The 27,304-nt window shown below is 36.8% G+C and overlaps 1 protein-coding gene and 1 pseudogene across 1 annotated transcript; one reads left to right on the top strand and one right to left on the bottom strand.

Moving 5' to 3' along the window:
• The first annotated feature begins 194 nt into the window (after positions 1-194).
• CISD2 (CDGSH iron sulfur domain 2) lies at positions 195-15,198 on the top strand. The gene is made up of 3 exons (XM_028091228.2): positions 195-391; positions 12,188-12,402; positions 14,174-15,198. The coding sequence occupies exons 1-3, from the start codon at positions 289-291 to the stop codon at positions 14,261-14,263; spliced, it is 408 nt and encodes a 135-aa protein (XP_027947029.1). The 5' UTR covers positions 195-288; the 3' UTR covers positions 14,264-15,198.
• A 9,425-nt stretch (positions 15,199-24,623) lies between these two features.
• Positions 24,624-25,404, bottom strand: LOC114199342 (melanoregulin pseudogene; annotated as a pseudogene).
• Positions 25,405-27,304: the final 1,900 nt, after the last annotated feature.

Raw genomic sequence — 27,304 nt, 5'->3', positions numbered from 1 at the left:
AAAACCGAGATCCACGGAAGGCCTCCTTCCTCATCCATTCCCGCTGCTCCGCATCTCGCGGCCGCGCGCACCCCCTCGGCGTCCGCGGGGCGCGCACGTCACTCGCCCGCTGCCAATCGGAGCCCAGCAGGTCAACCTCTCCTCCGGGGGCACCCAGCACCGCCCCCTCCAGCCCGCCGCGGGACCCAGGCCGCGACGCCCGCTGGCCGCTTCCGCTCTCGGCGCAGGCGCGAGAGCTCGGCCGGAGAACGGCGCGGGCTGGGAGAGGAGTGGACGCTGCTGGCAAGGATGGTCCTGGAGAGCGTGGCCCGCATCGTGAAGGTGCAGCTCCCGGCGTATCTAAAGCGGCTTCCTGTCCCCGAGAGCGTTACCGGGTTTGCCCGGCTCACAGGTAATCCCCGCCTTCGGCCAGTCCCCATGCTTGCAAGTTGCCCAAGGTGGGAGTTGGGGGGTGGTCTAAACCTCCCCGGGCCAAGGGGTGGGGCGGGGCTTAGCGTGTGGCGCGTTACCCCGTGACCCTGTGCGCAGAGGGTGGGGGCGCGCGCCGGCGCAGCCGCCGTGGGAGCGCAAGTGATTCCTCCTCTCGTCCTTGTCCTAATGGCTCTTCCGTGTCCTTTCGTGATGGGAGACCAGGTTTTTGTAGAGAAAGTGCTGAGTTGGTAGCGGGCCTATATCTTTCATCTCTCATCGGTCGCTGCAGTGTGCTTGTTTATCTTAAAGTAGGATAAGTCATCGTTATCTAAGGCTCTGTGAATCAGGCATTCCCAGCTCTCAGCGGGATTCTAACCCACAGCGTGTGAGTGTTTGGGGGTGGGGGGGCGGGAGAGAAACACAGTCATACACGCAATATGTGTATGGCAATTTTATTCGGTAGCAAAATTAGAGACTAACCTCCACTCCCATAGGGAAGCCTTGAGCTACCCCGGGGGCATTTGAGGTCAACTCCATTACTGTGGGCCTGGAGGTAGTTAAGGTAACTTGAGTTGAGGAAAGATAAGTTAGCCAGAAGGTGTTCAAAGGCTAGTACGATGGACCAAATGTTAGATAAGGAAATTTAATGAATATATGTAGCATTCTGTTTTTAAGATCCCTTCTTAAAAAAAAAGAACCCACAACTCAGGATTTTACATCTAAAGGACGAAAATTTCCATAATGCAGTCAACACTTGGAAGAATTTGTAGGGTTTTGGGTGTTACAGTGTAAGCGGGATATTTGTCAATCAGACTGAGACTAGGATGGTGAGGGGGGAAGAAAACCATATTGATTCGGCAAACTTTGCACGCATAGGTCCTGAATGTCAGGGAATGAAACATGAATTACGATAATTTTGAGATAAATAGGGTTGCTTAGCCTGGAGCATTCTGGAGTTCTATGGTAGCTGACATGAAACAGCATTTGGAAGGCTTACTGGTGGAAGAAGAATAGATTTATTCTGTGTGGACCAAAAGACAGAACTAGGACCAAATTAGTGAAAATTATTTGGACATAGAGTTCAGCCCCAACACACAGAAGGCTTCTGTTTGGTTGTTTTTTTGTTTTTTAAGATAATACTATCCCTAAAGAAGGGATAGTATTTAAAAAGAAAAAAAAAAAGGCAGAGTCGGGTAGTAGACAGATTTAGATGAGGTAAATTAGATGACATTCCAAACCTAGAGATTCTTTGAATTATGGCTTAGTAGGAAGCATGTAATTGAATAGAAAGCATGGTAATTGAATAATTAACATTAAAAGAAACATCTAAACATCATAATCAGCATAAAAGTAACATAAAATGAGAAAAAATGTTTCAAGTATTTAGAAACATCAAAGTCTTCTTTTGATCCTATTATTCTGATAGATTTTCTGCCGTTCTACAAAATTTTGACTTTTTTTCCCTTTATCATTGCTTTTACTTTAGTACTTTCCATATTTTAATATATTCCTTATCTTTTTCTAACAACTATATAATCCTGTTTTAGACTAACATCACGGTAGGCCTAACCATTCCCCTGCAGCTGGAAATTTGGAATGTTTGTGCATATATAGATTTTATTCATAATGTTCAGTGGTTAAGTAGCCCTATACCAGTTGTTAGGGGTTTCTTTTTCTCCTTTAAATTATACCTTTGAACGTACTCACCAAAATGGTAATACCAGGTCAGAAGAATATGATTGTTTTGTGACATTATTTCCCACTTGTCAACTTATATTAATAATTTGCCCAAATTAACTGCCAAGTTTTTAACGGGAAAGAAAGAAGTCCCCTTACTCCTACCCCAGTCCAGTATAACCTGAATTTTGTGTGTTGATTCCAATGGTGGCTGGTTTTATATTAGTTTCAATTTTCTGTAAATAGAGTGTGGTTGGAACAGATAGAAAGTATATAATTTGAGTGGCTAGATTTTAGAAGCATATTTTGTTTTTTTTTCTTGAAAATCTCCACTGTCAACAAATATTTAATTCCTGTTAAAGGCATTAAGGAACCTCAGCCTACACCTTTTCTCCCTTAAATCAGTAACAGAGTAACTTCCTCTTAAAGTGAGGACTGATGCTCAGAAATAGTGACAGCTCTGATAAATATCTTAAAAACATGCACCTAAGTTCCATTACAATGTGTCTGTATTTTAGTTCTCATTGTATTGCTTATTAGGAAACATGTTTGTAATAACTGCTTTATGAACAAATGAGGTAGTCTCTTTCATACTGGACAAGGACAATATAACAGTTGCAGAATTTGTTTTGGAGCACCATGGAATAAAATTCTCACTGACCAATTTCCACTCTTGAGTCTTCCCTTCAGAATAGATTGTAATAGCTAACTACATTTATCTGTCTTGATTGAGCTACTTATAGAATCCATACTTAGACTTTTGTTGAAATAACCTAGAAGATCACTTTTCAGCAAATGTTTAAAATGTCTAGGAAACCAAAAGTGTTTTCATTTTCTATCTGAAAATTAGAACAAATTTACCGCTTACATTATTGCCTGTTTTTTCTTCCCTATTTTCATCTAGTGGTTTTTTTTTAAAGCAGTTGGTTCTCTCATGATGACTCTGCATTCTTAGTAAACACTTGGAGATCCTTAATCACCATACAGTATTTACAGACAGTCCTTATCTATCAGAAACAACTTACCTATTTTTGTTTAGGTCACATGTTTAACAGTGAGTCTCTTTTAAGATAAATTTGTATAATTCCGCCCTTTGGAAGTGTAGTCTATTCTAATACTTTGACCTTTAAAAAAGCTTTCCTTGTTTAAAATAGAACAAAATCTTCCTATTCAAAAGTCATGAGCAGTTTACTTCTAGATTTAAAAGCTTGCTATGAAACTTTGAATATAGTAGCTCTTCCCTCCTTGACCCTGTTTGCTTCTTTGAAACTTAACGGTTTTGCTCCTAAAGATAAAGCAGTGAATCCCAAGACAGTATCTTTTCCAGAGTAGCACAAACATGTCAGAGCTGACAGCTTTAAAGGCATTAGCTCTGTTTATCCAGAAAGGGCCGATTTTGAACGAATAATTTGGAAGTGGAAAAGGGTTGAAAACCTATGTCCATAAGAAGACTTCTACAAGCATGTTTATAGCAGCCTTATTTTTAATAGCCCCAAACTGGAAGCAACCAAAATATCTATCAACAGGAGAGTGGATAAACAAATTATGGTATATTCAGAGTGGAATACTGGTTAGCAATAAAGGGATGAATTACGGATCCACTGGATGAATCTCAAAAACTTTATGTTGAGTGAAAAAGCTTTGGTTGTAGACATCAGTGGTGGGAAGATAGACTAGAAAGGGATAGGAGAATACTTTCTTGGGTGATGGAGTATTTTGCATGTTTTTACATTTTCAGTGGAGGCTACTGGGGTATATTTGTCACAGCTCAGAGCTAAACACCTAAGATTTGTTTTATTTTATTGTATGTAAAATGTACCACAATTTTTTTTTAAGAAATGGAACAAAAAGTGAGTTTTCTCAGTAGAGATATATAAGAAATTATTAAGTTCAAACTAGAAAGTTGCATTTATTAATATGTAAATAGAGATTATTTCTAAAACATCAAAGAATTTTATCTTAAAAAGCTGTTTTTGAGAATTTGGGAAAATAGTTACATAGTTCCTGTAGGACTATAAAAGCTTTTTCCCTCTTCCTAGTTAGACCAACTCTACTTAAGTCAGTGTAATTAAAGAATTAAAGATTATACTAGCCTTTGTGGAGAACAATTTCGGTCTCATTAAAACATTTTCTGCCATCTAACTACTTTGCAGTGTAAAATTTCTCAAGTCATCAGGTATTTATTAAGTACTTGGTCAAGGAAGTGTTCTAGATACCAAAACACTGTTCTACTCATAATAGTGAATGGAAAAAAGGTCTTTAAATTGATCATTAATTTCATTTTATTGGCCTTTGGTCCTGAACAGTCTGTATTAGATTTTAAGTGGTAATAGTAAAACCGTCCCTTGAAAATATTTTACTTTCCTCTTTTTACAATTCAGAAATAGAAATCATTTCTGTGTCTTACCTACCAAGAAAATATGTTACTAAATTTATCAGCAACGATGTTCCCAACATTATTTTAATAGTATCAATATATGCCACCTTTTGAGAAGGCAAAAGTCTGACCTAGTTTCTTAGAATATAATTCCTCATTGAGATCTGTGTGTGTCTGTGCTTTTACAAATGATAAAAACATACTATTTGTTTATATATCTTGGTCAGGAATAGGGTGTGATAGGTAGCCTGTCTTTATAAAAGTTTGAATCTCTCCTGTCTTAAACTGAATTCTATTTCTCTGAGGAGATACTTTCTTTTAACAGTGTCTAACTTTCAGGAAATTCACCTTAAAACTGCTTGCTACTCATGTTGCTTTGAAATGTTCTTTTCTGTGTAGATTTTGTTTCTCTGATGGTACCGGTTGTTTCACTCTACCTTCTTAGTCTGTTGTTTATCTTAATAGTGGGAAGTAGAATATTACAAAACACATTTAGAACTCCTCTTGGTATTTTAGTATTAGTGTGGTCTGGTTTTTCTTTTTTTAACTTAGAAACAGGTGTTTTAAAAAAATTGGAAACAGGAAAATTTCACTGGTAGAGGAAGAAGGTCTTAAGTAAAAAAAAAATTTTTTTTTGAAATAAAGGAAAAATTTTAAGGAAATTTAAGCCTTTTACATTCAAATGAGTAAGCAAAATGTTGCCTAAATGGGTACCTTTTTAGTGGATTGAATGTTGAGGTCAGCCAGTTCCATGTACTTGACTTAATTATAGCCAAAAATACCTACACCCCACGCTCTCCAGCCCTTGATCTCTCACACTGTTATCTTCTACTCCTGGCTTGTCTAGTTCATAATTTTTCATGGACACACCTCCCTGCCTTAAATGAAACAGAGCTCTCCCTGAGGGAGTCACTTCCCCTGCCTGTAGCTCTGTCAGTGGTTATCTTTTCTTTCTCTATCTTTCCTTGTCTTTCTGGGATGAGGGGGCAGAGAGAGTTGGTATCTTTTAGTCTCTGCAGAGCAGCTTCCACACTGGACTATTACACTGTTTGAAAGAAAGCTATGACTTGTGCCGTCCACCAGTATCCCTCTGCAGAGCAGCTTCCACACTGGACTATTACACTGTTTGAAAGAAAGCTATGACTTGTGCCGTCCACCAGTATCCCTAATTTTTTGCTGGTAACTATTGACCTTTAGTTTCTCCCTTATATTCTTTAAGGATGTCAACACCTCATCTTTTCCCCTTTCTTCTACAACACTACACTGGTCTTTTCCTGCTTAAAATTGCTCTTCTTATGTTCTGTTTTGTTTTTAAATTAGAGACCAGTATCTCCATCCATCCAGACAATGAAACCAGAAATCTGGGAATCATGAAGGAGCCTCACTTCCTCTATATTTGATCACTCACCCAATCCTATTGATTTTACTTCCTGAGTTCGTGGTTCTTAAGTTTCAAGGCGAGTGCAGATTGATCACAGACCTACTCAGTGTTCCCAGTGAAAGCATCAGACTATCTCCTCAAAAAATGCATGCACACATACACTGTTCAGGCAGTTTTAGGGAATCCATGCGTTGTCCTCTTTACTTTAATGGCCACTGCCTAGTATAAGTTTGCATGATTTTGGGGGGGATTATTTCAGTGATTTCTAACATTGTCTGCACACTACCAGCCCTCTCTGCTCCGACCTCTGTCTCTCCACCAGTCCATCTTCTGTCTGATAGCATAATTCCATCTGATTTCATAAATGAATAGCTTTCCATTGACATTAATATTCAGAGATATCAATGGTTCCCTTTTATGTACAGAGTAGATTATTACCTACCTGTTGATTTTTTTTATTTTAAGATTTTATTTATTCATTTGACATGGAATGAGAGAGAGAGCACAAGCAGGGGGAGCTGCAGGCAGAAGGAGAGGAAAAAGCAGGCTCCATCCCAGGACCTGGGATCATGACCTGAGCCCAAGGCAGACGCTTAAGCGACTGAGCCACCTGGGCGCGCCCCACCCCCCCTCGTTGAATTTTATCATCTGGCACCTGATCACCTCTACAGTCCCTTTCCTACTTCATCATATTCCAGCAGTATTGCGGTGCTTACTTTTCATGCACCTCCTATCTCTGTGCCTCTACCTTTGCTGTTTCTTCTGTGTGAAATGTAGCCCCTCCTCCCATAAGCCTGTGGACTCCTATACTCTTACTCATCTTTCAGAAACCTGGTTAGGTGCCAGATCCTCTCTGTAAAGTCTGCTCATCCCTACAGAGTTAATCATGTCTTCTGTACTGCTTATTTATAATTGCACATACTATACAGTACTGTAATCCTTTTTTATAGATCTGTATTCCTTACTAGATGAAAAGCTTCTTTGGGGTAGGGACTGTGTCTTGTAATTTTTGTATCTTCACCTGTCATATCACCTAATCTGTGAGGTTTTATATTTCTTGAGGGTGCTTAAAGTTTTTTTCTTAAATATTTTAAAAAGAATTTTTGTCCATTAACTTACACTGTTATCATTCATAAGCCTTGAACAAAGGCAAACAAGTGCATACCTAATGGCAGTTACCTTAAATACCAGTTTAATGGAGTACAGACTCAATTCAGTTAAAATTCATTGAAGTCTTGGCTTGTATAAGTCTCTGTTAGAGGACAGAGAGTGGGTGAGGAGACCAGTATTTACATAACTGTAGTTTCAGAATGCATTAGTAGCTTTCTTTTGCATAGTGCTCAGTGGTTTTTACAGAGTGGTTTCCAACTTCATTTGTTCATTCTTGCCAACAGTTCAATGAAGTTGGAAGTTTCTTTACGTGTACTCTTCCTTGTGCCTTCAAAGTTTTTTACTCAAGTCTTTGAGCCCCCAGCTTTTCTTTTGGGTCTTGGCTTAAAGATCTTTCTTCCCTTCCTGTCTCCTTTACCTAAAGTAGCAGTCTACTGCTTTGCCCCTAGGATAGTCTCTTTCTTTTATCATCCTGTTTGTTTCCTTCATAGCTCTTATTATAGTCTAATTATCTTGCTTTTTTATTTGTTTACTTGTTTGTGGTTATCTCCTCCTCTAAAATGTGTACCCTATGAAAGTAGGGACCTTATTCATCAGGCTGAATCCCCAGCACCTAATGCAATATTTGGGATGTGATGGGTACTTGTTGAACAAATGATTGAGTTATGTTGTTCTGATTTATAGACCAAAGAAACCCAATTCTGAGTATATGAAAATCTGGATTTATACAACAGATAAACTGTGAATTTGTTAGGTATTGAAATCCTGCTCTTGTGTAAGGCACTGTCCTGAGAGCACTGGGTACATAGAGACAAATAAGAAAGCCGCTACACTTGGATTAGCCCGTTGTCTCCACGTTATGGGTACTTACTGTATAGTAAAAAACTAAAAAGGAATTATTTAAGAATAGCAAAGAGATCAGATTTCTTAATTCAGTAATATCTATTAAGTACATAAATTGATGAGAGAACTCAGAAAGAGGGGATTGTACAAGAGCAAACTTGTTAGAGTGATGGAAATACCATGTATTTTGCTTTAGGTGGTGTTTATAGGTCTATATAGTTGTAAAAACTCATCAAATTTAACACTTAACTCAGAGCTCAACAGGCTAAAGTATAAATTAGGACTCAATATAAAATAAGTTGAAGCAAGCATTATTTAGGCACTGAGGATATAGTGGTGACCTAGACAAATAAGGTGTCTGCTTTTGTATATCTTACATTGATTGGGGGACACGATGGATGGATGTAGCCATTAAAATTCATGTTTCCAAATGACGCTAAGAAATTGGGAAATGTTCCTCATATAAAGTGAAAAAACTAAGATATGGACTGTATATACAACATGGTCTCAATTTTGGCTTTTGAGTATTTAAAACGTATATTTACAGAGCAAAAAATACCAAAAGTAAAATGTTACCAACTCTTGACTGATAGGATTAAAGTTATTTTTTATACTTTTCTAAATTTTGTAAAATAAATGCTATTTTTGATAATTCTTAACAATAAAAATAAAAAATATACTGTACAAAATATACATTATACCTAACAGGAGATGATAGTTTTCCCCTCAGAATATCTAAAATATCTGTGATAGCTCAACATATATCAAGCAGGTTCATAGGAAATAGCTATTCTTAAAATTTTTTTTAATTTCTTGTTTGATTTTTCTGTATTTCATATTTGTTCACTAAAAATATATTTGCAGTGATTTAATTATATTAAAATATATTTAAAGTGATTTAATTAAGCTTCATAGGCTGTTATTTTTCTTTATTATGCTTTTCTATAGTTAAATTGAAGTTTATCACCTTCAAAAAGTTGATTGCACTCAGACTGTTGTATCAATTATTACTTTGTTGTAGGAGATAATAGTACTTTTTATTACCATATTACCACAGAGTAATGTTTTACTGAGGAATTAAGTATGTTGAAAGAACAACATTTTCGGAAGTAGATTTTTTTAAAAGTATTAACGCCATTTATTCTCAGATTTGTGGGCTAGGACAGGAAATGCTAAACTTAGGAATCTAAGTACAGTTTTCATCTTTAAATTCTTACTTATTTACTTTTTGACTTTGAGTCATTTAACCTCTCATGACTTTTTAATTTTGTAATATACAGAATAATATTTAAAGTTACTCTACATTTAATAAGCATTTACTGAATACTACTTCAAAATATTTTACTGGGTGTTGGGGTCAATAAGCAATGTCAGACATTCATTGCCAAATCTAGAAGATAAGTGTAAATAAATAATTACAGTACTATGTGGTGAGTGAGAAAGGGCCTGACATTTATGTTCTGCATTCATTCATTTAAGTCATTCATAAAACACCTATGAGGTATCTACTTTGTGTCAGGGAGAGTAGTAAGGACATAGCTCCTTTTCTTACAGGCTTATGAGTCAGCTTTATAAGCAGATGACAGACAGTGGTGTGATAAAAGAAGCATGAGCAAAAAGTGTTTGGAAGTACAGGAGGAAGTGATTGATTTTGCTTTGTGAAATCAAGGAAGACTTCTGGAGAAGGCAATATTTGACCCTAATCTTGAGGGGTCTACACAAATTAGTCCAATAGACTAGAGGTAGAAAGACAGGAGTTCCTTAGGCAAAGAACACAGGAAGGCAGCTACTAGGTAGTAGTAGTAGCTTTGGGTGGCTTCAAGTATGTAAGAGATGGGTGCTGAAGCTGTCAAAGCAGCCATGCCATGCTATAGAGATGTTGCTTTATTGAAACAATGGTTTATAGCAGTGCCATCCAAAAAACATGATGGAAATGATCTCTGGGCTGTCAGCTATAGTAGCTACTGGTACTATGTCACTATTGAGCTGGTGATATGTAACTAGTTTGTCTTGGAAATTGAATTTTGAATTTTACTTAATTTTAATGTATTTAAAGTTAATAGCTGTATGTGTATATTAACCATGTTTTTTATTTTCTATATTTTATGATACTTTGACATCTTGGGGCCAAGAATAACCTGCACCTTCCCAGGAGTAGCTAATTCCTAGAGATAGTAAACAACCTGCCTCTGAACACACTTTTCATATGCAAACCAACCACCTCCTTTATCTCCCTCTCACATAGCACCCAGTATTTCTCCTGCCCTAATCACCCAGGGCTAAGTACTAGACAGCTAGGGACTACCGCAGTAGCCCAGAGCCCACAGAAATTATTCCTTCGCCTTTTCCATGGAAACCACAATAAAGATTTGTGCTGGTGCTTTCCTTTTGCCTTCCTCCTGACCAAACCTGGTACTTAACCTATGTGGCCCTGTGTGGCATGGTGTACCCCTTCCTGGGAATTACAAACAATAAACCTTTCTTTCAAGGTAGTTGTCTCCTTGTCTGTCATCTTACCATACCTGGTTAAAATAAAATCCCAGGTACAAATCAAAGCAGTGCAGCTAGTGGCTACTATATTCGACAACAACTGATCTATAGATAGACCCCTTCTCCCCAAGAAACAGTTCTTTTCATTTCCAGAACTTTAATTCATTCAAAGAATCTATATGGAGTGTCTCCACTTTGGTTATGAGAATAAAACAGCCAACGTGACAGGCAAGGTCCTTGTCTTTACAGAGCTTCATTCTGGCAACTAAAAAATTATATCCCCAAAGATTTCAACTATATACTGTTATCAAATTGAGTTGGCAATATTTTTCCAAAGGAGTTGCTACCAATCTCCATACTCTATTAATAAAAGTTATTTATTATGTATCTTCTTTGTGCTAGGCACTGTTAGGTTCTATACACATAGTATATAAATAGGTTGTTTCATTTAGAGCTCATAACAAACCTTTGGCATGGTGTTGTATCAAAGGTAGTTTCATTTTAGAAGAATTGGTATAAGGCCAGTCTTTTCTTTTAATACTTGAATAGTAAGAACAATTATCTCTGGGAGTAGTTTTACCAAGAGAAGAACAGATAAAATTTTAAATCTGTTAGATTTGATTCGTGGTGATTGAGAACAGGTTATGGATTTATTGTCTTGCACTAAACCTGCTTATTAAGCTGTAGTTTACCCACATGAAAAATGGGAATAATAATGGTACCTACCAAATACAGCTGTTTGAACTAACACAGCTTAACAGAGTTAAATAAGGTAATACAATTGTACTCTTAGGGTAGTCTGTTAACATTAATTAGCATGCCTTGGCACATAATCTTTAGTTTTTCTTTTTTTCTTGACTAAGCTATTTCTACACAGTGCTTAGCAAGATATCAGGTAAGCATCCAGTGAAGATTGTCAAAGGATAACATTTTAAGAACAAAGGATTCTCTGCAGAAGCATGGCACTAGCCAGCCAGCATTTGATGAATGCATGCTGAAATGTTTATCTTGGTTTCCTCATGTGTTTGTCTTCATAGATCTAGGGACCATTTTATTTACTTATATTCCCTAACCCCCCGCCCCCCCCAAGACAGTACTCCTAAGGCATTTAATGACCACTTAGGGAATAAGATGTATCTAATAATGAGAACATTCAGTGTATGAAAATTTCAATTAGTTCTTTAAAATAATAGCTTTTAGACAACATTTCTTAAGGAATCACTATGTCTTACCAAAAATGTAAATTAAAGCACTGAAGACATGTTCTGTCTGAAATCCTAAATCAAGGGTAAAAATATTCATTCTTGGGTATTTTGTTATATGATTTTTTTTAAAGATTTTATTTATTTATTAGAGAGAGAGCGCACGGACAAGCCGGAGGACAGGGAGAAGCAGGCTCCCCACTGAACAAGGAGCCCATGTGGGGCTTGATCCCAGCACCCTGGGATCATGACCTGAGCCGAAGGCAGACGCTTAACCCACTGAGCCACCCCGGCGCCCCTGTTATATGATTTTAGACATGGCAGAAATGTTTTCTAAACCTATAAAATATATCACTTTTGTTTGTAATTGTGGTGATCATTATTCCTGTAATAAAAACAAAGATAAACACAAATATACTTAGTGTGAGGATAATGAAATAGGATATTTGACACAGGATCTATTTCTCAAAGTTATGTGTCCCAGTTTTACAAGTCTTAAGTTAGCCCACAGATAAAACAAGGTGGTCTCAGGTATAGGTGGCTTGTTGTGTTACTTATACATAGTGTTATAGGTAAGTTAGTTTTGAGATTAACGTGAAAAGTAAAGAATAGGTAAAGAGTAAGCTCAAGGATGACACGTGCTGTTTGAGTTCTGTTATGAGAGGGCCGCACACTGTTAAATCCGTACGTGTTCAGTTTCAGAATGGCTTCGATTACTGCCTTTCCTCGGTGTACTTGCACTGCTTGGCTACCTCGCAATTCGTCCATTCCTTCCGAAGAAAAAACAACAGAAGGATAGCTTGATTAATCTTAAAATACAAAAGGAAAATCCCAAAGTGGTGAATGAAATAAACATTGAAGATCTGTGTCTCACCAAAGCAGCTTACTGTAGGTGTTGGCGTTCTAAGACGGTAAGATGTGCACTCACATGTACTCTAACACCATGCAGTTAAAGTTGTTCTGCTTCTTAAAATCATCAGTTTTGAGGTTCTGGGAGATGAACGGCTTTTCCACAGGGTTCGGTACTGAAAATCTATATGCCTAAGTTAAAGTTTTGCATTTTATGATGGATACTTACCTACATTAGAAATGTTACAGCAGCAAGGAAGGATAGAAATCTGATGCTTCAGAGCTGATGTCTGCCACTGATAGTATGACTTTGGTTGGGCAGGTTACTTAATTTTTAATCTCTGATGTTCAGGGTTTTATTTTTTCCCTGATAATATGTTACCATCATAGACATTTTTTAGGATTTAGTGAGATGCTGTATGTACAGTACCTTATATATAGATGAGCTTATAAATGGCACCTGTAATTATGGATGACTTTTAATGTGGAAATAATAAGGAGTATGGAGTGATGAGTATTATAAGTAGCTGGTGAGATCTGTTTTCTTCCAGTACTATGATCATAGGTTATTTGAAGTTTTAAGTACGGTAGTGTTCATCACAACATTTTATATATTTTGTAATAGCAAAGTTTTGGATCTGATAATGGAAATGATTAAAGCATGGTATAATACAAATTATGGGATATTAGGAAGCTATTACAAATCATGTTGTTTTTTTTAATATATATTTTTTAAGATTTTATTTATTTATTCATGAGAGACGGAGGGAGAGAGAGAGAGAAGCAGAGGGAGAAGCAGGCTCCCAAGGAGCAGGGAGCCTGATGTGGGACTCGATCCCAGGACCCCGGGATCATGACCTGAGCCGAAGGCAGATGCTTTAACTATCTGAGCCACCAAGGCGCCCCATACAAATCATGTTTTTAAAGACATGAGAGCATGATGTAATTAATAAGAAAAGCACAGTACAGTATGATCCCAATTTTGGTTTTTAAAAAAGGAATACACATTGTAAAGGCAGAAGAAAAATAGATCAAAATTATTATTGTAACTTATGAGTGAATTTTTTTAAATGCATTTTTAAATTTCAAAAATTTTATAGTATGTGTGAGTTTTATGGTAAGAAAACATGAAGTAATGTATTTTGAATTTAAGTTGCAGTCAACTCTTGAACAACGTGACGGTTGGGGCAGCCACCCCCTGCACGGTCAAATCTGGGTATAATTTTTGGCTCCAAAACTTAATAGCCTACTGTTGACCAGAAGCTTTACTGATGACATAAACACTCAGTTAACACATACTTTGTATGTTAGATGTATTACGTACTTTATTGTAAGCCTGAGAAAAAAATAAGAAATTTTCTCTTCCTATGGTAAGAAAACCATAAGGAAGAGAAAATTCATTTACAGTACTGGACTGTGTTTATTGAAAAAAAAAATCCACAGTTAAGTGGACCCGCACAGTTCAAACCTGTGTTGTTCAAGGGTCAACTGTACATTCTTTTCTAATTTAAATAAATGAAGAGGTGAGCTCTAATTTGGGGTTCCACAGAGAACAAGGGCTTTTTTTGATCCTCCTTTAAACCCATTTTATTGACTCTTGGAATAATTCAAGATAAAATAAAATCTATGTCAAATAATACATTATTTAAAATCATTAGATTTGCTGTGAGATTGGAATGAGTTAGGTTAGATGCAGAATATACATTACTCCGGAAAGCTATCTGATGATTTTTTTTTTGAAAGTTATATACTTCTTTATAAGAGCATTTCACAAATATTCCTACCTATTAAATCATTTTTAAAATAACACTTGTAATTCTTTTTCCTTTCTAGTTTCCTGCCTGTGATGGTTCACATAATAAACACAATGAATTGACAGGAGATAATGTGGGTCCACTAATACTGAAGAAGAAAGAAGTATAATAGTAATGACTTAGGATTGAATTTAGTTGTGTGCTGTAAAATCTTATAACAATATTTTTTCATTCTTTGTGTGTAGATCTTTCAAATGGTGGTCTTAATTATTGCTACTGGTTGAGTAATTATTTCTGCCAATTTATTTTCTTGCTACACTACTGTTTATATTTGATACTTTGTATATTCAAACAGTCATTTATATAGAAATTAAATTGTACAACCCTTTCATTCTTACTTCAAAGACTTAATGTATCTTCCTAAATAAAACCAACACTCTTGGTTTTAACTGAGAAAAATCTGTTTTTGACAGTGGGTCCAAAGCTATTCCTTTGGATATCAATATTTTCTATAGAATCTACATTTAAAGTTTTTCTCCCTACATATACTATTAAATATATTATTTTTCAGTCCCCTTCTGTTTTGATCATTTGAAGTGATTTTTCCTCTTGGCCGTCCACACTCCTTTCTTTTCAGATCAATAAGAAAAATACTGCTCTCAAGAACTACTTGAGTTTTTAAAGAGATAAATGCTTTGCTTTATAAAGACTGTGTCTAATAAGTGTGAATATCCCAATTTCAGAAAAGACATGAACTGGATATAGAAAGTTCCAAAAAGGAACAGTTATTTACATTATAAAAATTTTACTTTACAAAAGGCTTGTGTTTGTTTAGGTGTGTTTTGTAAAAGTATCTTGAACTCTTTGACTCAGTGACAGGGTGGGATGGGGTGGCAAGAATACTTATACTAAACTCCTGAGCTGCTGCAATTTGAAGGTTAATTAGAAATAAACATAAAATATATCTGAATTCATATTAAAATGATAAATCAGTGTTCAAAATCATATACATTTTTTCTCTTTGTAACAGTGTAAGCCAATAAAAGATAAAATACAAAAAAGTTGCAAAATAAACTTACTGGAGAATCTTTAAAACTTTTATAATTTTTTAGCCTGAGTCTATTTAGTTTTATTGTATATTATAGTTCTTACATTAATAGCTGTCCTTACGTCTGTCTATGAAAGGTACAATCCTTTCAGTTTACTGTGTCTTTTTTATATAGAAAGAAGGTACAGGAGGCAGACATATTTAATTCTCCCAATAATAATCAAAGCTAAAAGCACGTGTATACACGAGACCCTGCACTAAGTCCAGTACCTAGATTTGTAATTTATTACATGTAATGTCAGTAGGTTCTATTGTGTGATCTTTGATCTTGACTCTTGTGACCAACAGCGGGAATTTTAAAGTTAGAGTTAGAAATGTAATTGTGATTTTGAGAAGTTTTACAAGGTGTATGTACAAAATAGTTAATCTTTCCTCATGTGCGAAGAGGGAGAAATGTACCACTGCTGTCACCATGGCTCTGGATGTTCTTTCTTACAGCCTTCTCTTTGACGCTCTTAAGGGGCTTCGCTGTCAGATGAAGCAATTATTTTTCCATAAGTGATCACAAGACTTTGGGAAAAATCCTCCTTACCAAAAGTTTGAATCTCCATGGTCTGTGGTCATGAAATGCTTTTCTTTAAAATTATTTAGTGCAGCACAACAACATGTATATTCTAGTGGTTCCCAGACTTAGATTTCACAGGAGAAGGTAAAATTTCCTAAAAATGTGGAGACTAAAATGAAATTATCAACTTTAAATTTTGTCAACTAAACATATATAAAGAATTGAAAACTAATGATCTCATAAAAGGTAACTTTAACAGCCAAAAGTATATGGGCTATACTCTCAGGATAGTTTTTGCTCCCCACATTTTCAATTTTTAAAATATGTTAAAGAGCTGTGTCCAAATATTTTCCTACCTGTGCAGATTTTTCAGAAGCCTCGGGCTGCTAACAAGCTGTTATTTTAATGACTCCCTTTACATAAGCATTATTATCAGTTGCTGTCACTTCCTCTTGTAAAATCACAGAATTCTATCATGTCTGCTTTAAAAACTGGATATCTAGTAACTGCTTCTGAATTGTTAGAACAGAAGATAACCGCTCTTGAAATACTTATTTTGGGTTTCTAGAACCTTTAAGAAACAACTCTGTCACTGTCACGTGATTGTTTTGAGGCCTGCTTCTCCTTACCCAGGGAACTGCTCATTGCCTTACTCAGCAAATGAGCCACCACCATTACATAAATATCAGGTATCCAAAACTGTTGAGCAGGCTTGAGGTATTAATGACTCATTCATATGGGTAATTAAGCAAGTTGTATTATGAAAACACCGTACAATTGAACTTTGAATTCAATGCCTCATAGGATGATTCATTGAATTGCTTTTGTATTTTGTAACCTAATTTGTTAATAAGTTTATGGGAAGCTACTTAAGCCAGTTGCTGATCCAAAGAGTTCTACCTTCCTTATTGTGATTCCTATAGTTTTCCAATAGAAACATGCTGTCAGACTCTCCCTCTGCAAAGAGAGTTTTAAAACTCTACTGTTCGATAGGGTTCTTAAATTGTGGTGGATATTTTATTAACTACCAGAAACATCTAAGAATTGAGTACCTCAGGTCCCCATCTTCAGAGTCTGCTTATTCTTACTTCACAACTAATTCTGATATATTTGGTTATCTGATTTCGCCTAAAAAAAAAAATCAAAAGAATGGACAGGGTCTTGCTAGTGGCAGGTAAACAATAAAATGTAACAGCTGATAGCAGGGGAGGGAACCAAACAATAAATTTAATGTGAACATGAAAAGCATAGCAGCTTGAGAATTTAACATAGGATCCTGCACACCACAGACCCTGAGAGCATCTCTGTGATCAAATTATACAGTAATGTTTCATGATGAATTTGAATCAAGATAGGTAGTATATGGTGTTTAAGAAGGCAGGATATGTGTGGCATTTGGTGATACCAGTTTCCAGTTCAAATAGTGAAAACTTTAGCACTTAAAAGTCTTATATCTAGGCGGAAAATTTATGCAGGAAATCCTTGACTCATTCTTGGATATTTGGAGGGTTATCATAGGAAGTTCTTCCATTTAATTGAAACGTTTTTCAAGTTTAATGATGGTAATTCACTACATAATTTAATTTGTTTAAGTATGAGGAAAACTGAAGGAACAGTGATTTAAACCACACAAATCATGTTAGAGGACCTCCACCTTTGGGAGGCTAAAGTATGCTTGTTTGAAAAGCACTCAGCCGCGGTTCTGTGACTGCCTGTCTTGCTGGCCATGGAGTCCCTTTGCACCAGAGGTTGGGCTGCAGAGGACTTCCGTAGCTGTTTAGTTTTGTTTTGTTTTGGCTGTGCATCATCTGAAGCTATATTTTAGTTTGTCACGATAGTCTTTTCCTGGAAGCTCACTTTATTTTATCATGTTCAGATAGTGAATACTTCTATCTCTTGCAGAAATCCAGTTTAGTGGAATCATGTTATAGCAAGCATTATTTTAATATAAGAAGTAGTCCATACTATTAGCGACAGTATTATGCCATTTTATATTAGTTATGGTCTTGAAGGACATTGGAAATCTGTATGCAAGAGGCATACTTATGTTTTTACTCAGAGATGACATCACCCACTAATTGTCCTTTGGTTTAAATATTTGATTCTTTGCTTATAAAAAGAGTATATCTGTGACTCTATTCTCTATTGTCAAATTCAATATTTACTGTTGTCAGATAGATCAGCCACAGTGTTAACAAATTCCTGATCTCTCTTATAAGGCTGAAATTTTCCAATATGTAGAAAAGGGGAGAAGGGTAGTAAATTGCATAATTACAGAGGTGAACCCTGTACTAGTGAGAAAATAAAAAATGTCAAGAAATAATTCACTAAATTTTCAAATTTCCTGTAATTTTCCATTAGTATCCATCATATATTCCTCTGCCTTATCACAATAAAGATAGGAATCCATAACACCCATTCAACAAATTTAAGAAACTCACAACTTAGAAGTACAGTCTTCCAACTATGTTGAATGCTGCCAATAAGTGAAATAAGATGATGATAGAATGATGTTCATTTTAAAATGCTGCATACAACTATAAGTAACACATTGGAAAACCTAGAGGAAATGGATAATTTCCTAGAAAAACATAAATGACAGAAAGTGACCCAAGATGAAATTTAAAATGTTGATTGGTTATCAAATGAGAACATAAAAGTGAGTTTTTAAATCCATAATTTAAAAAGTACTTGGGGTGCCAGAGTGGCACCGTCTGTTAAGTGTCCTACTCTTGGTTTCTGCTCAGGTCCTGATTTCAGGGGTTCGGTGCTCGGCGCAGAGTCTGCTTGTGATTCTTTCTCCATCTCCCTCTACCCCTCCCCCCCATGCACGCATACTCTCTCTCTCTCTCCAAAATAAATAAGTCTTAAAAAGTACTAAGATTGCAAGAAAAATAATTCCAATGTTATTTAAATTATCCCCAATTTTTTATATAGGAAAAACTTCCCAACTCATTTGATACCGTTATATAACATGAATGTGAAAAGCTGATAAACACACACAAACTCAGAGCAATCTCACTTATACATATCAATGAAAATTCTAAAAAATGCAACAATTAAAAAAAAAAGCTTAATATACCATGGCAAAGAGAATTGTACTCCAGGAATTGAGTATTTTGATCAGTAAATCTATTAACACAATTCTATAAATGAATTAAGAAAACATCATATCGATAGATGCTGAAAGAACTATTGCTAAGATTCAATAGCCATACCTAATCAGGATTCTTCGGTAAAATAGAAGTTGAAGGAAACTATTTAAACACAATGAAGGTTATTTATGAAAAGCCTACAAGTATTTAAAATCAAATTCTTCCATTTAAAATCAGGAACTAGCAAGAATGAATGCTTACTGTCATTATATGGTATTAAAAATTTTCTCAGATGATCCAGTGAATGTGACAAGATTAAAAAGTGAAATAATCAGCATAAATATAGGAAAATAGAAAACTCTGTTGATGTGATTCTATACCTAGGAAACCACAGAGACTAGGAAAAACAATTAAAGAGAGATTTTGTAAGGTATTTGGAAACAAGATGAATCTACAAAATTTAGTAGCAATAAGCACCTTGAAATGCTAATGGGAAAAATATTTAATTCACAAGAGCGAAAAAAATTAATAAAGGTAAAATAAACTTACAAAGAAAGGTAAAAGACCATGGAGGGGGGAACCTATGAAAATGTTATTAAAAGAAATTGAATGACATTTAAACACATGAAAAAAAGCTTGCTAGTGTAAAAATATAAATCTTTTAAAATAATATATGGGCACCTGGGTGGGTCAGTTAAGTGTACAACTCTTGATCTCAGCTCGGGTCTTGATCTCAGGGTCATGAGTTCAGGTTCCACATTGGGCTCCACACTATGCATGGAGCCTACTTAAAAAAAGATAAAAAATAAAATTAATATATAAATTTAATTAAATTCACATTAGAATCCCAAGATTATTTAAAAATTGGATTAAATTAACTTTCATATAGAAGAATAGTTAGAAAATTCTACCAAAAAAAGAGACTATTGAGAAGAACTTTACTCACCAGGTATCAGCATATACTATAAACCCATCAGAATCAAGTTAGTTTTTTGTTTTTGTTTTTGTTTTTATTTATTTGACAGAGTGAGAGAGGGAACACAAGCAGGGGAAGTGGGAGAGGGAGAAGCAGGCTTCCCACTGAGCAGGGAGCCCAATATGGGGCTCGATCCCAGGACCCTGGGATCATGACCTGAGCCGAAGGCAGACGCTTAACAGCTGAGCCATGCATGCGCCCCTCAAGTCAGTTAATATAAGAAAAGCAATTGCATTAAATAAGAATAAACAAGATTGATAGAAAAGAATTGAGACTCCAGATATATATGAACATTTAATATATGACATGTGTTTCAATTCAAAGAAAAAATTGGATTCCCAATTTACACTAAAGGCTTTGATGTGACATATAAAATGATGTTTAAAATCATTTTAAAAGTAGAGAGTGGGAGCTGGGGGAAAGGGAGAGAAAATAGACTAATACGGGGAAAACCTATGTAGCAAAAATTAACAATTTTTGTGATAAACGGTAGAGTCAAATAATATAAATATGGAGAAAATTGCAATGTGGGTTACAAAGAGTTAACATCTGTACTATACTAACATGTATAACATAAGATGTAGTGATAATATATACTATAAAATGAGCACTTACAGGAAAACACAACACAAAAATGTGGGTACATAAAGACATAACCATAGAAAAGTAAATCCAAATGACCAAAATGTATAAAATTACGCTCAAGCTCACTAGTAATCAAGGAAATGCAAATAAAGCATTAGAGGATTGTCATTTTATACCCCATTAGATGGTCACATATCAAGAGAACAATACCTATTGTTGGTGAGGATTTTGGAGTAGGGGAGCAAGTACCCTTACATACTGCTGATGAGAAATATGGATTGTTACAGATTTTTTGGCAAATAACTTGGTAACACTTGAGAAAAAAATATATGTCACAGAAATTTACAGAAATTAAATCAGTATATATGGAGATATATATATAATTTTTTTTTTAAAGATTTATTTGTCAGAGAGAGAGATTGAAAGTGCAAGCAGGGAGACTGGCAGGCAGAGGAAGAAGGAGGAGCAGGCTCCATCCCAGGACCCTGGGATTACGATCTGAGCTGAAGGCAGACGCTTAACTGACTGAGCCACCCAGGCGCCCCTATATATGTTTTTTATTTCAACATTGATCTTTGTGGAAAGTCCAAATTAGAACTATATTAATCAACTCAGCATTTCTATGCAGTAGTGAAAAAAGAAAAATGAAGTATGGCATGTTTAATCCCCAAACCCCTTTCTATGATAGTAACTTTCTGGGTGTATATATACACACTTGTATGTATGTTTGGGTCTTGTGTATATGCATATATGTTTGTATATGATTTTATGAGTGTGGAGAAAAATAGGGATGAAATCTAATGAGGATGACATTATTTGTCTGGAGCGGGTGGGTGAGGTAAAGATGGGAATTTGAGTGGGAGAAAGAGGAGAGAGTAAGCAAAAAGAAAAAAGTACTAAATTCCATGTATGATATCCCATTTTGAATTACATAAATTAAACATGTGTATACACTGTAAGAAAATGTAAACCATTAACTGGTATTGATAACATGAAGGTCATTGATGACCTTACCCAGAGCAGTTTTAGTTAAGTGGGACAAAGAATGAAGTAAAATTCCTATTACAGCAGTTTTAATAATAAATAAGTGGTAAGATAGCAGACTACAATAAACTGAGTTTACTGAAATCATGCCAATAAAAATAAACCCCCAAAACGAGTAAAATACAATAAACAACAGAGAGCAAAAAAAAAAAAAAAAGTGATAAAGAGAATCACTACATGTTATCCTGTGAATGAGGCAAACGAGGCCTCTGTATATTGGCCCCTGGGGTTGTTTATTAGCTCAAAAGCCCACTGGCACCATATCAAAATTTTACACAGCCATTTGTTTTAAACATAGCTTAATCAGAGTTTTAGCTATTTAGAGCTTGGCTGCTTTATATAACCTATGAAACTGTGCCTAAAATCGGCTTGCCACAGATAAAATAAGTCTTGGGTTATAAAGACCCTAACCTGCTGCAGCTCTTTAGAATTCTGACCCAGAGACTCCCCGCCATGCTGCTGAGTGACATCATACAAAACCACCTAGACACATAAGCCCTCTTTCTGATGCCTTTCTCCTCCAGGAGGTCCCTTGCCCTCCTCCCCTTCTGAAGGACAGCCTCCTAGTCTTAAGCCTCTGGATGGTCTGATGGTGTTGGGGCCCTTCCCCGGTACGCAAACCTTCAAAGTATCACCCAAATAAAGCTTGTGTGTGCTACTGCCACCTCATGGCCATATTTCCCCCCTGTGATCAGCCTTGAAATGCTCAAACTCACCCCCTTCCACTAGATAATAATAAAAGGAAAAATTCACGAGGAAGATATACCAATTCTAAAATTGTAGATCCCTAATAATATATCTTCAAAATAAATAAGGCCAAAATTAATGGAATTATACAGAGTAATTGATAAATGCACAAATACACAGATTTTAACACATCATTTTTAGTAATTGACTAAATGGACTTAAACTTAGTAAGGCTATATAGATGATACAGAACTATAATCAACAATTAGATTATCCCTATTCTTTTCAAGTAAACTTGAAATATTTACAAAAATTGACCAGATATTAGGCCTAAAGTTATCACACTTTATTTTTTTTAATTTTATTTTATTATGTTTTCTTTTTATTTTTAAAGAATTTTTTTCAATTTATTCATTTGAGACAGAGAGATACAGAGCGAGAGAGAGAGCAGGAGCAGTGGGGAGAGGCAGAGGAAGAGGGAGAAGCAGACTCCCTGCTGAGCAGGGAGCCTGATGTGGGGCTCCATCCCAGGACCTGGACATCATGAGCCGAAGGCAGACGCTTAACCATCTGAGCCACCCAGGCGCCCCTATATTATGTTATGTTAATCACCATACAATACATCATTAGTTTTTGATGGAGTGTTCCACGATTCACTGTTTTCATATAATACCCAGTGCTCCATGCAGTACGTGCCCTCCTTAATACCCATCACCGGGTTAAACCATCCTCCCACCCCCTCCCCTCTAAAACCTCAGTTTGTTTCTCAGAGTCCATAGTCTCTCATGGTTCGTCTACCCCTCCAATTTCCCCCGCTTCATTTTTCCCTTCCCTCTCCTAATGTCCTCCATGCTATTTCTTATGTTCCACAAATAAGTGAAACCATATGATAATTGACTTTTTCTGCTTGACTTATTTCACTTAGCATAATCTCCTCCAGTCCCATCCATGTTGATGTAAAAATTGGGTATTCATCCTTTCTGATGGCTGAGTAATATTCCATTGTATATATGAACCACATCTTTTTTTTAAAGATTTATTGTTTTAGTTCTTGTGTTTTTATTTGTTTCACTATTTGTACGTTTAGCTCGCAAGAGCCTACAGAAGTGAGCGAAATTGTCTGCAGTCTAATTTTAAACAACATGAGAGAGAGGTTAAGCGTTAAATATAAAAAATAGAACTTTTAGCTTACTATACTAGAAAGAATCTTCCTGAAACATGTCAGTTAAATTCGTCTGCAATGCATTAAGAAATGGGGAACATGTATCTCCTCTAAGAAATATTTCAAACATTGTGTACACTATCAAAAGAGCTGGTCAGCAAGTTTTCAAGTCACAATCCCCTGAACAAACTAAAGACAAGTTACCTTTTACCTGAAGTCAGAAGAGCAAAGTCTGTAGGAGTAAAGATATTGCCAGTGTTTTCAACAATCTACCCATACATGACAGGTTCTGAAAATCTATTCAATAATGTGAACCATTATTTATTTCCTGGCAAGCTCCTTGCTCAAGTGGCAAGTAACTTCCGAGGCTGGGCTTCTCAATCTGTGGAGAGAGAAGCAAGCCATATTGGCAGCATTGCTCCATCTTGAAAATCCTCTTCCAAATGGGAAAGGAGTCCAGCAATGACCTTCCTAGCAACACTGCCCGAACACACAGAACTGCAAGTCTGCACTGCGGGTCGCTGGGCAGGTGCGACTCTCAGCCACTAAGCCAGAAGCAGATTAAAGAGAAGAGAAGGAAGTGGAGGTCAAACATTTCAGTTGATAGATGCTATAACATAGCAAGGGCATGTGGTCTAGAAATGGATGAGATGTCAAAATGAGGTAACCAGGTATTGATAATGTTGAGAATTTAAAATGCAAGTCCCACCACTGAAGATGGAGCTTTTTGACATGGCACTGTAGGGAGTTCTGCCTGGGATCGATCTATTTGGAAGTCCCTTCTGGGCAGCACTGTTAGATATTTCTATTATCTGCTACATCGGAACCTCTGAATAATCATGACTTATACTCAAGATGATGCCTCTGACACCTGCGAGGTTCTGTAGGATCTTCCAAATCAAAGAAAGATCATATAATGCCTGGTATCATTTTGGCATTAGCCTATTATTATATAACGATTATTTAAAATTAGGTAATCCATATTTGGGCTCAATGATAGCTCTATCAATCTTACTGTTTTCTTACCTAGAACATCCCATTCTCCCAATAGGCTTATTGTACAACCAAAACCAAAGTGGGGACGGTGGGTTCTTGAAATCTAATCAGCCAGGAGGAAAGATCCCACCGGCCACTCCCTGATACAAGATCACCAGTGTATCTCAACACAACCTGAATACTCCTTACAGTAACATCCTCTTGAAGACCAAATATTCCAAACCCTTAGTTTTTTTTTATAGGATTTAGAATCATTTTTCACTTAGCTACCCCACCACTTGCTTACTGTCTTCTATATGCATTTTACCAACTTGAGTTGGCTGTTGAGTACTAGTCGAGGGGAATCCCAATTCTGGCTCCTCCACTCTCCTTTACAGACTTGGAAATGGAAGGTAGTGCAGTTCTTTCTGGCCATCTGCCAGGCTTGAGACTCCAGGCTTCTCGGAGTAAGTTCGACTGACAATTTTAAAGAACTCTTCTGCTGCATCAAGAGCAATGAGACGATCCACGACAAAGAGGTATCTCTTCGAGAGCTCCCAGCTTGTTTGGAAAAATACTGGTTTCTTCAGCCCGTTTTAACAATATCTCCCCCGCTTTCCTTGTGTTTTTAGAATCACTGATGGTGCTCAGTTTCATCCCTGACAACAAAGAGTCGGCTTCCTTTTGAAAACCTTTTAGTCCTTACAAGAGTCTACACCGAGTTTCACTGTCTCTCTTACAAACAGTATTTCTTCCAATCTGCCTCTTCTTAAACAGCAGCTCCTAACTGGCCAATCACGCTCATCTAATTCAATCCATGACGTACACTAAATTCTCTAAAAAGCGTTTCCATCTATTTCTCACTCCCCTCTGAATCTGCCGCAGGGTGTAGATATCGTGGATGAGTTTTTGCCACTCCTCTGAATATTTGGCCTGCTGATTTCGAACGACTATCAAATTGTACAGGATTCTGTCGTCATCTGCCTCTGTGTGGGACGCATCGTGGGGCATGCTCCACAAATTCTTTTCATCATCTCTTGCCAGAGTTGCTCCAAACGAAGAATACGGATTGCTATCACTGACCAGGGGCTCCTTCTCAGGCGCGGCGGGCTCCTCCAGGCACCGGCAGGGGTAGCAGCAGCACACGGTCCTCAGCCAGTCCCGTGGCCCCATGGGGAGCGAGGTGCCCCGCGGCGCCCGCACACGGGGAGACAGACTGCCAGCTGGGAGGGGCCAGTTGCGGCCCGGGCATTGTGGGCCCGTCCGTGCACATGGACCACATCTTCTTTATCCATTCATCTGTTGAAGGGCATCTTGGCTCTTTCCACAGTTTGGCTATTGCGGACATTGCTGCCATGAACATTGGGGTGCATATGGCCCTTTTCACTACATCTGTGTCTTTGGGGTAAATACCCAGTAGTGCAATTGCTGGGTCATAGGGTAGCTCTATTTTTAATTTTTTGAGGAAACTCCACACTGTTTTCCAAAGTGGCTGTACCAACTTGCATTCCCACCAACAGTGTAAGAGGGTTCCCCTTTCTCCACAACCTCTCCAACATTTGTTGTTTCTTGCCCTGTCCATTTTTGTCATTCTAACTGGGGTAAGGTGGTATCTCAATGTGGTTTTAATTTGAATTTCCCTGATGGCTAGTGATGATGAACATTTTTTCATGTGTCTGTTGGCCATTTGTATGTCTTCTTTTGAGAAGTGTCTGTTCATGTATTCTGTCCATTTTTGGACTTGATTATTTGTTTTTTGGGTGTTGAGTTTGAGAAGTTCTTTATAAATCTTGGATACCAGCCCTTTATCTGTAGTGTCATTTGCAAATATCTTCTCCCATTCTGTGGGTTGCCTCCTTGTTTTGTTGACTGTTTCCTTTGCTGTGCAGAAGCTTTTTTATCTTGATGAAGTCCCAAAAGTTCATTTTTGCTTTTGTTTCATTAGCTTTTGGAGATGTATCTTGAAAGAAGTTGCTGTGGCCGATGTCAAAGAGGTTATTACCTATGTTCTCCTCTAGTATTTTAATGGATTCCTGTCTCACATTGAGGTCTTTCATCCATTTTGAGTTTATCTTTGTGTATGGTGTTAGAGAATGGTCGAATTTCATCCTTCTGCACGTGGTTGTCCAATTTTCCCAGCACGATTTATTGAAGAGACTGTCTTTTTTTGCATTGCATTTTTTTTCCTGCCTTTATCAAAGATTATTTGACCATAGAGTCAAGGGATGCAAGGGTGGTTCAACATTCACAAATCAATCAATGTGATAGAACACATTAATAAGAGAGAGAAGAACAATATGGTTCTCTCAATTGATGCAGAAAAAGCATTTGACAAAGTACAGCATCCTTTCCTGATTAAAACTCTTCAGAGTTTAGGGATAGAGAGAACATTCAAGTTCATAAAATCCATCTATGAAAAACCCACAGCAACTATCATCCTCAATGGGGAAAAACTGAGAGCCTTTCGCTTAAGATCAGGAACATATCAAGGATGCCCACTCTCACCACTCTTGTTCAACATAGTACTAGAAGTCCTAGCAATGGCAATCAGACAACAAAAAGAAATAAAAGGTATTCAAGTTGGCAAAGAAGAAGTCAAACTCTCTCTTTTTGCAGATGACATACTTTATGTGGAAAACCCAAAAGACTCCACCCCCAAATTACTAGAACTCATACAGCAATTCAGTAATGTGGCAGGATACAAAATCAATGCACAGAAATTAGCTGCTTTCTTAAACACAGTGCAACTGTAGAAAGAGAAATTAGAGAAACAATTCCATTTACAATAGCACCAAAACCCATAAGATACCTCGGAATAAACCTAACCAAAGAGGTACAGGATCTACACTCTAGGAACTACGGAACACTCATGAAAGAAATTGTAGAAGATGCAAAAAGATGGAAAAACATTCCATGCTCATAGATCGGAAGAATAAACATTGTTAAAATGTCTATGCTACCCAGAACAATCTATACCTTCAATGTCATCCCGATCAAAATTCCAATGACATTTTTCAAAATGCTGGAACAAACAATCCTAAAATTTGTATGGAATCAGAAAAGACTCTGAATT

Source organism: Eumetopias jubatus, unplaced genomic scaffold (assembly GCF_037043125.1).
Source record: "Eumetopias jubatus isolate StellerSeaLion01/CBP00866 unplaced genomic scaffold, mEumJub1_p1.0 scaffold_2, whole genome shotgun sequence".
In the NCBI taxonomy this organism is placed as follows: Eukaryota; Metazoa; Chordata; class Mammalia; order Carnivora; family Otariidae; genus Eumetopias; species Eumetopias jubatus.
The sequence above is the reverse complement of the archived record's forward strand: the minus strand, read 5'-3'. Positions and strand labels throughout refer to the sequence as shown.